Raw genomic sequence first — 10,320 nt, forward strand, 5'->3', positions numbered from 1 at the left:
TTCTTCCCATTGATCTTTCACTCTGTATTTTGTCTCTTCAAACTGTTCCCTTTTCTCTCATCTCATCATTCACATCTGATCTAATCATTTTTCTCTTTCCTTCCTGTTTCATCTTGTCTCTCCTTTTCGAGCATCTTCATTCAGTTTCTCACCACAACAAGAGCACACTGGTGTGTGAATGTGAGTGTGAATGGGTGAATGTGATATTGCAGTGTAAAGCACTTTGGGGCTCTGTCAGTGCAGGGTAAAAAGCGCTATATAAGTGTAGTCCATTTACCATTTACCAAGAGCAGATTGGAAACATCAGTGTGAACATGGAAGCTCGGCTCCATCCTGCCTCGTATCAACGGTTCCCCGGGGAATCTTGGTATGGACTGATGGATGCTTCCAGCAGGATGTCACAAACATCAAATCCCCTCAAAAATCTTTTTGTTTTTAACGCTGGAGTCAAAAGGCCTCCAGAGTCTCCAGATCTCATTCCAGTGTTACACCTTTGGGATGTGCTGGAACAGGATTTTCACATGAAATCTGCAGGAAGTGTGTGAGAGCATCATGCCAGCGTGGATCAGAGCCTCAGAGGAATGTTTTCAGCCTCTGCTGAGAGTTGTGAGAAAGGTGTGTCCAAGAAGTGGCACGACTGTGTATATTTTCTTTCTTCTCATCCATCCTTCCTCCTCCTCCTCCTCCTCCTCCTCACTCAGTCTTTCCTTCCTCTCGTCTCACACTCGAGGTGACTTGAACTTTACAGCCATAAACTTTTGACATTAGTTTGATGTTTTGATTTTGCTTGGAAGCCGCCGCGATTTTCCTCGTTCGCTCGTGATGCCGAGACCGACCGGCGGTTCAGAGTTCAGAGTGGGAGACATGAATGAACTGCTCCTGTGTGATCTTCCCTCCTCCCAGGTTTCCGGGCCCTGCTCCGGGAGCTTCAGCAGCCATCCGAAAAGTGCCAACCCTAATTTGTGTATGTGTGTGTGTGTTTATAGAGGACAAACACACGTCCAAGCGGCACCTCGGTCCGATCAGGGAGCGCCTGGCCCTCCACATTTTGAGGGAGGACAGCCTGGGACTGGTACCCGAGCACGTGGAGACCAGAGCGCTGTACAGTCCACTGCAGCCCGACATCGAGCAGGTGACGGACCGGACCACAGACACACCTCCATACCTCCTCTTTCTGCTGCTTATATCTCTGTGATTTGATTGGCCGGTGGTGCTCTCTGTTAGGGGCGTCTGGTGATGTGGGTGGACATCTTCCCCAAGTCCCTCGGACCACCCGGGCCACCTTTTAACGTCACGCCGCGCAGGGCCAAGAGGTAGCAATGAATTCATAATTGATCACATTTACTAGTTCGTCCTGATGGAAAACGTGTAGCGCCTCCCAGAGCTCTGGGAACTCATTAATTCACAGGAAGATGATGGAAGGTGCTCTATAATGTGTATTTTTCTAAAGAAACGTCTCGTTTTTTTACGTTGTTGTTTCAGTAATGTTTCATGTTTACATGACAACATTTTGAAAATGATGATCATAACTTTGAAAACTTTTTTTTTAGTTTGCAGTTTGAACCACAAGTTCACAATGTTTTTTGCCTTTATAATAAAAACAACACATACGTATGTAAGCAAAGAACAATACTCAAGTTTTAAATTTCCACATACCAGCCTTAGTAATGCATTTAACCGACTAATCGATTAATTATTTTCGAAGATCTGGTGATGTTATCACAGTTTTAATGTCATAAATAAGAAATCAATATCAGAGTTAATTGATCCTTGAGCTAAAGAAATGTGATTCTCTGCAGATTCTTCCTGCGCTGCATCATCTGGAACACCAGCGACGTCATCCTGGACGACATCAGCCTCAGCGGCGAGAGAATGAGCGACATCTACGTCAAAGGGTGAGGAGACGGAGGGACAGTCCTCCACGGCCTCGCAGCCGCCGCCGTCTTTCTCTCTCTGACCACCGTTTTCCGTCCCGCAGCTGGCTGGACGGACACGAGCACAACAAGCAGAAGACGGACGTCCACTACCGCTCGCTGGGCGGCGAGGGGAACTTCAACTACAGGTTCCTGTTCCCCTTCGACTACCTGCCTGCAGAGCAGCTGTGCGTCGTGGACAGGAAGGTAACGGCGTGTCCACCACTGCCCCTCCGGTTTACGCTAACTTAGACAGTGTTTTCAAGCAGGTCGACTGTGGCTCGGTTGGTAGAACGGTCGTTCCCTCAATCTGAACGTTGCAAGTTTGAGGAAGTTGATTAGAGCCAGACACTCAACCTCGAACTGGATGAACTGAGCACCGCACCTGGCAGCTACCTCCATTGGACAAATGTGATTAACAGCGTAAAGCACTGTAATTTACCTTTTTAAGTGAAAACTGAAAACTTTAATAGTGTGTTTGGGGTTATTTTACATGAAAACAGTGCTCAAATCCACTGAAAACTCAACTATTTGAAACCATTTCCACTAAGTCTTCATTAGACATTGTTTTTTTTTTTGTGTTCACAGCTGTTCTAGAGGTATGAAGAGCAGAAAACTATCTTATCAGGGAAACTTGTGCCTTAATATCCTAATATCAGATTTACTGAATGCATTAAGGTTTCTTAGTTTTCTACTTAAAGGTGCTGTAGGCAGGATTCGGCATCTCCGCCATGGCGATTTGGCCCATCTAAGATGGCGATTTGAAACCCAGCACAGCCAATCCTGTCCTGTTTTCTCTGACATCGCGCCCTTACTCAAGTTAAGCCCCTCCCACAAGAACGTGTGACGAACGCCCCTCGACCAATCACGGTTAGATCCTCAGGGGCTCTTCTGATTGGTCAAAGATACCTGGAGCTGTCGAGATTCCTTTTCAGCTCAGAACAGAGACAGATGGAAACGCTGCACCCTCGCGGTAGTGCAGTTATGTTACACTCCTAAAGGATTATCAGTGGATACTTTAACATTTAATCCAAAGAAAGCACAGAAAAATTAGCACTGACTAGCAAAATCCTGCCTACAGCACCTTTGATGCTGTTAAAAAATTTACTTCTCTAACTTTTTACAAAAAAAAAAAAGAGAGAAGATTGATGTATACAGAGGAGGAGGTCATAGGTCATGGGAGGAGATGGGTGGTGCAACAGTCCAGGAAAAAAAGCATAATAGTTTCTGTCACCACTTAGATGTTGTTCAATCTTCAAGCCTCGACAAACGCAGAGTTAAGAGCTATAATGTAAGATCCTAGGGAAGCTGGACTCAACCCGCCGGTCGGCCACTTGTCTTGGCCCCAGAGCGACCCCGAGCCGCCGCTCGCGTCCGCCCGCAGAGAGCAGCGTCTTCAGCCGGCGGGCGGCCGAGAAGACGAAGTGAGAAGCTCAGCCGGGCGGAGAGGGTGGAGTCCAAACCCGAGCCGCAGCCAGGCCCGAGTTTATGAAGCGGCAAACCTCAGAGGCTGAGCGGGATAATCAGCGAGTCCCAGGGAGCCGTCAGCAGCACCGTGCGCACTGCGGGGTTCAAACCGTGGCCTGCGGGCGGCGACCGTCACGCTCGCTGTCTTTTCCACTCACGTTAGCTCATTTGTGTGTTTTCTTGATATTCACCTCAGCGTAACCAGACATTCAGCTGTAGATTCACTTTAGCCTCAAGTCATAGTGGGATATTATGAAGAAAAACATGAACTTCTGCCATCAGGGTTGATTTTTTTTTTTTTTTCTTTTTTACAAAAACAGTCATCAGCTTATTTTATCCATCCACAAGTTAAGTTTCCTGCTGGAGTTCGATACACACCCAGTCTATTCATATTGTCATATTTTATTGATTGGATTGTAAAACACAACATTTCTTGACAGTTCCTTGTTGCTCATAGTGATGCCTTCACTGACCGTAGTTCATCTGACAATCAACCAAAGTGCAAAAATATTATAGTCAGCTTCAACGGGACAAACTGGAGCTGTGAATCCTGAAAGTTGACAGGCACAAACACACACACACACACGCACAATAGAAGATGACAACTGAGCAAATGGAAAGAGACAAAAGAGGAAACTCAGTCTGCAGAGTGAAGCTATTAGCATGAAGGTGAGACGTGATCAGACCGTCTGTCAGCTCCATGTGAATTCAGCAAGGCTGATCATAACTATGGCATGCACACACACACACACACACACACACACACACACACACACACTCACTCATGCGCACCTGTTGTTATAATGAGTGTGTGTCACGCACCTTTAAATGTGTGTACACTTCGGTGTGGGGATGTCTATGTCGTGAGAGACGTGTGGATGGATGAGAGACATCTGCTCAGCAGAAGGAGCAAACAGCTGTGGACATTAGTCAGACTTTGGTATTTTGTCTCAGTTTGATACCTCAAAATCAAAAAATACCAAAGGTGGACATGAAGTCACGAACATGGTCGATAGAAACTCTAAGTTAGAGTGAATTTTCTGTTCTAAAGTGGAAAAATCAATCTTTAATCCCCTGCTTTTGTGTCTGCAGGAACACTTCTGGAGTCTGGACAAGGCTGAGACTAAACTGGCTCCTAAACTCACCATCCAGATCTGGGACAACGACAAGTTCTCCTTCGACGATTACCTGGGTAAAACCCTTGACTCCGACTCCATCCGTCTTTTTTCTAACTGCAGAACTGGCTTTCTTTAGATTTGTGTCTATTTGAGCGAGTTCGTCCTTCCTGAGAGCAGAAATGAGCAGATTTCTTTGAGCGTGGCGTTCAGACAGAGTTCCCTCCAGACGTTAAGAGGTAAATCTTTCCAGGGAACCATATGTGTGATGTAGGAGCAACCACTGTGATAACATTTATCTTTAGAATTAACACCCTTTCGTTTCCACTGTGTCGGCACATTTCACCGAGAGGAGGGGTTCGCTTTCTTTTCCTCTTTTTAAAGCTGTCAAAATTCTGCCTTTCCCTTCACCCCTGACGCCTTCCCGGCCCGGCTGCCTTGAAATAACTCGGCGCCGAGCCTCTCCCGTTTCACTCGGCTTCGCTTTCTGCCGTGAGGGCGACGCTCTGCCGACCTGAGCGTCGCTCCGCGGGCCGAGACCTGCGGGGTTATGAGGAATCCAGACTCCCGTCCGTGAGCCGTCTCGCTCTCAGCCCGAGGCCCGAGCCGCCGCCTCAAAGCATTGCTGCCGCGCCCGCCTGTCTTCGGCTCGTCGACTCAGACCGCCGACTGCTAATCTTCCAGCGCGGTGCGAGGGTCAGACACCAGCCGTTTTCCTACGGTCAAACCGTCAAACTGCAGCAGGCTCTGCAAAATCGCTCAGAGGGGACGTCTGGTCTGTCCTCAGCCCACAATCCCTCCAGAACGTAGAGTCAACACACATCAAGACGCTGCTAATGACCCCTCACCATGGAATCGGCCCACAAGTCATTCAGAGCAGTCAGAAAGAAAGAAACCTTTTTATTTTAGTTATAAACTTTTCACAAGATTATAGACTCTCATGCAAGATTGAACTGATTGAAGATTGCAGTTTTTGCCAGACGTGATTAGTTGGCAAAACAAGTCAGTTTAATCCCGTATTGGTTTACTGTTGTTCGTTTTCTGTTTACATGAAAACATAAAACTTTCATTGCGTTTTTCGGTGTTCATTGACAGTTATAATGCAAGTTTACGATTACAGCTCCCAGGGTGGAACTTTCTGAAAATGCTCAGACTTGGTCTCCATGTAAACAGAGAAAAACTCAACTTTTTGAAAAGGCTTGGACTCCGTCTTGATGTAAATATAGGGAAACTCAACTTTTTGAAAAGGCTCGGGCTATGTCTCTGAGCTGTGGAAACGCTGCTGCAGCACATTCATGAACAGTAGGGCTGTCAAAAGACTGATTTCTTTAAGTGTGGTTAACTGCAGAATTCCCAAAGTTAATCGTGATTAATCGTGCATTGAATTTCAGGTTTGAAATTGTGTTATTGTGCATTTCAAGACAGTTTTAAACCCATATTAACAAGCATTTCTCACCAGAGTATCTATAATGGGAATGAGAAGAACGAATTTCCTTTTTTCACTTTTTCTTTTTTCCTTTCAAATTAAAGTGCCGTGTGGGATAACTTAATGCAATGTCTAGATCAAAAAACAGTTTTCAAATTGAAAAAATGTTCCATGTTCCACTGGTCTACTTGAAAAATACATCTTAAACAAGACGCCACAACAGTGATGAAACCAGGACTTAGAGGAGGAAACAACTTCCAAATATGAAGAAGAATCAAGTAACAGTGCTTTCAAGTCACTCTTTAATGCTACTTTAAAAATAAATATGATTACCAAACCAATCATATGAATCCAACTTGAAATAACAGCAGGCGATATTTTCAAGCTTCAAATGAAGAATCTAATCGTCATAATTCACCTGAACACCACAGGGCTGAAAAAAAAAACGAGCAAATCATCAAATCATTTTCTTCATTTTTCAAGGCCACCTGGTGATGGACCTCAACCACATGCTGCGTCCCGCCAAGTCTCCGGAGAAGTGCAGCCTGGAGCTGCTGAAGCAGCCGGCGGACAAACTGGTGTCGCTGTTCGAGCAGAAGACGGTCCGAGGCTGGTGGCCCTGCGCCTGCGAGCTCAACGGGGAGAAGACCATCGCCGTGAGACTCACTGACGCACAACACACACGCAGAAAGGCTGTTTTCTCTGGAAGTGGCGGAGGGTGAGGAAGTGTGTGGGCCGTCCGGGTTTCAGGGGAAGGTGGAGATGTCGCTGGAGATCGTGACGGAGCAGGAGCAGGAGGAGCGGCCGGCCGGCCTCGGCAGGGACGAACCCAACATGAACCCCACCTGGAGGAGCCGCAGTGAGTCCGACAGCTCCGCCGTCCACCAGCCGCCTTCGCTTCAGGCCAGTGGGATTAAAAACACACCGCTAACACTGTTCCTCCATCATCTGATGGTAAATGACTTGTTTTTTTATCAGCTGCTTTCATATATTTTAGATAAAAAGACACGTCATCCACCAACAGATGATGGAAAAACAGTGTTGAAACATGTCAAATATGTGATAACAACCTACTAGCCTGAAGAGAAGAATGCAAAATAGGAGGCAATATTAAGTTTTTGGAAATAAGTTCATATTTGTCCCTACATGGAAGAAAAATGCATACACACATTTCGGATAAAAGACATATAATCTAACCTGGCAAAAGCCATCTTGACATGTGCATCAACGAATTGCTTCACATGTCAGTCTGGGATTTCACTCGGCAAATCCGTTCGGGGAAGGAGGGACTTGCTGTAGAACTCTTTGCGTTCATTGGATGGAAGGACACAGTGCGCCTGCCTCACCATGTTTAGTTTCAGCCAATCACTGCAAAGAAAAAACCTCTTGCTGATCGTTTTTGAAAGACGCAATAGAGGATTCATCCAACACAGATTTAATCGCTGTCGGGATATCCATTGTTTTTGCTAGCCATGCTAACATTATTAGCAGTCAGTCACTTCCTGCTTCCGTCAAAACTTGATGTCCCGCCCTAAACGACGCGATTGGCCCGACCGAAAAAAATCCAAGCGTGATTGGCCCGGCCAAAAAAAGTCTGATCCCAAACACATAAGGCTGGAGCGGTACAAGATGGATTCTCGTGTTGTGTGAAAACAAATACCGCGAGAATTCAGCTTGCCGGCAAGGTTACATATAATCATGATTTTCGGACAATTTTCTCACAGATTTTATGACCAAAGCTCCACGAAAACAAGTTGTAGCTGAACTGTAACCTTGGCCTAATTCTAAAAGAAGTCTTCTTCACATTGTTTAGTTATTTTCCTAATGGGGACATGGGTATCTGTCCCCAAGAAAAAGAAAACAAATTCAGTTCTTCGTCATGTGAGTAAAATAATATTCAACACAAACTCATGGCTTTAGTACTTCATGAGATATTTCCTGAAACTTAAAACCTTTAACACTTTAATTAAATTGATTTACACTCTGAAAAGTTGATCGTCGTCCCCGCAAAGACAAAAGTCCCCACAGGTCCCCACAATGTATGTTAAACACACACAGCCGAACACAGCCGGTCATGGTTTCCTCCTCTGCTCCCAGGCGTCCGGAGACGTCCTTCCTCTGGTTCTCCTCCCCCTTTAAGACCCTCAAGTTCATCGTGTGGCGGCGTTTCAAGTGGCTCATCATCCTCTTCATCATCCTCTTCCTCCTCTTCCTGTTCCTCGGCGTCTTCCTCTACTCCTTCCCGGTAATCTGAGAGAGAAATTAGAAATGGGGCAGAGAAGAGTTTAGGTAAAGAAAAGAAAGAAAGAACAGTAACTTTATGCCTTTTTTTTTACCAGAACTACGCCGCCATGAAGATGGTCGGACCTTTTGGACCAGCCAAGGCCGCACAGTGACGACGACGATGACGATGATGATGATGATGAAGAAGAAAAGTTGAAGGAACTGACAGAATTAGAAACACTGTGAAGTTTCTGGAAGTGAACTCAGGCTGAATCCTCTCTCTGTCTCTCTCTCTCTCTCTCCGTACGTCGTTAGCCTTTAGCTGTTCGTAGCGTCCATCCGTGCCTTCGCCGCCGCCGCCGTTTGAATATCCTCGCCTCGCCATCAGATCTCAGCGTGCGCCTCGTCACCCGCCTTCGGCTCCTCTTTTCCCGCCTCACGCAGAGAAAAAGAGGAATAAAAACTCTCAGAATCGGCAGTTGTGATGTGGATCTTGCTTGATCTTCTTTTTTTTTTTTTTTTTTCGCCCGCCTCCCGCCGTTTTCCCGGCGGGAGGCCGCGGCGCCGGATTTTGCACCGTGATTCACCGTGTCAAACTTTAAAAAAAAAACTGTGACGTTCGGAGAAAGGAATGAATTCGCCTTATGTGCTCTTTTAATTGCCTTTTACTGCCAAACGCTGCATTTTTACTTTTTTATTTTCTGTGCCTTGAAGTACAATCAGATTCTTAAAGCAGACAAACCAAAGTCGCTTTATTAAAAATAAAACCGAACATTTCGCTTTGATTTCAGCCTGAAAACCTCGCGTCACCCCCTCCCCCCTCCCTCCTCTCTCTGTTTTCTCTCTGCGCTCATCAGTGGCAGCAAATCCCCGACTTAACCCGCCGAACCCGTCTGGGTTCGGAGGGTTAAGTCGGGGATTTGCTGCCACTGATCCGGGAGCTGGAGCTCCACGAGGAGGAAGCATGTTTTAGATAGACGTTGGCGATAACGACACACACACACAAACGACTCACATTTCCGTGTGTGTGTGTGGATCTTCTGATTGCCTGAGAGCATCCGTTAGATTAGCAAATCTAAAGGATGAAAACCAATGACTTATTGTGGAAATTCACACTTTAATCGCTGCTGCGCACAAGATTTGTGGATGGTAGATGAGTAAAACGGTGAAACTTCCCCCGGACGAGGTGAAAGCTGCCATTTCTTTCCCAAAATAAAACTACCTAACATTATTTCTCTTGAATAAAAGTTTTTATTTGTTATGTTTTGTCCTGGTTGCCTGTGCTGAAAATGATAGGAAAACTTAGAAAAAAATTTTTTTTTTGCCTTAAAATATTAATGTAAAATTAAATGTGTAAAAATAAAATAGTTGACTTTGGACTGGTAAATTTCATGGTTACTACTCTGAACATTCTGATTTGGGCAAGTTGGCTTTATTTTTTTGCGAACGTCAAGCAAGTGCATCTGAAGTACAGAAGAATTCTGATGCAGTCTGACATTTGCCAGACCCACACAAAGTCCAAAGTCAGTCTGATTCCCAGTGCATATTATCTATATCTTGAATTTTTTTTGGTCTTTTGAGCTCGCCGCTCTTGCTTCTCAGTGATTGGTTAAAGTCTCACCGAGCTCCGCCCGTTCACACACTGTGAGTTGTAACGCCTGTAATGTGCCTTCAGCCTTCAGTCGTCAGCTTTGCTGCTTCCACCTGTAACTCCTGCTGCAAACCAGAAACCAAAGTAAAGTCCGGTTCCTGCTTTAAGAACGCCTTAAATTCACCGACCGTGTTTCCTGCGCCGTTATTTTAGCTTCACTCTGGATGTAAACTGCACTACGCTGCTAACAGACGGCCTCACAGCCAGAAAACTGCACTGATCAGCAACACCATGAATGTTTTCTCAGAAACACTGGAGTCTGTATTTTCATGCATGAGCAAGGCGAGGACAGGAAAGTATTGACTGTTTGGAGCGCTGAGCTGTTTTTTTTTTTGTTTTTTTTTTTGATGTGTATTTGAATTTATGTCCACAAAGAGCAATACTCTGTGCACTGCATTATGTTATCAATAAAATGCATTTCTGATCAACGTTCAGTGCGTTTACTCGTGCCTCAATATGTAATAAGTCCTTTAATTCAATTTTTTTTTTTTAAATGAAGGTGGAGAATGCCACAGAGATACAGAG

General features: G+C 45.4%; 1 protein-coding gene across 1 annotated transcript in view; it reads left to right on the plus strand.

Annotated features, from left to right (window-relative positions):
• Positions 1-8,864, plus strand: part of dysf (dysferlin, limb girdle muscular dystrophy 2B (autosomal recessive)) — a 73,686-nt gene extending 64,822 nt beyond the window's left edge. The window contains 10 exon segments of the mRNA XM_030088043.1: positions 987-1,132; positions 1,225-1,313; positions 1,800-1,895; positions 1,979-2,120; positions 4,473-4,572; positions 6,405-6,577; positions 6,672-6,756; positions 6,759-6,780; positions 8,019-8,166; positions 8,261-8,864. Of these exon segments, the coding sequence (XP_029943903.1) occupies positions 987-1,132; positions 1,225-1,313; positions 1,800-1,895; positions 1,979-2,120; positions 4,473-4,572; positions 6,405-6,577; positions 6,672-6,756; positions 6,759-6,780; positions 8,019-8,166; positions 8,261-8,317 (1,058 nt within the window). The 3' untranslated portion in view covers positions 8,318-8,864.
• The last annotated feature ends 1,456 nt before the right edge of the window (positions 8,865-10,320 follow it).

The sequence above is a fragment of the Salarias fasciatus genome, chromosome 3 (genome assembly GCF_902148845.1).
Source record: "Salarias fasciatus chromosome 3, fSalaFa1.1, whole genome shotgun sequence".
Lineage (NCBI taxonomy): Eukaryota > Metazoa > Chordata > Actinopteri > Blenniiformes > Blenniidae > Salarias > Salarias fasciatus.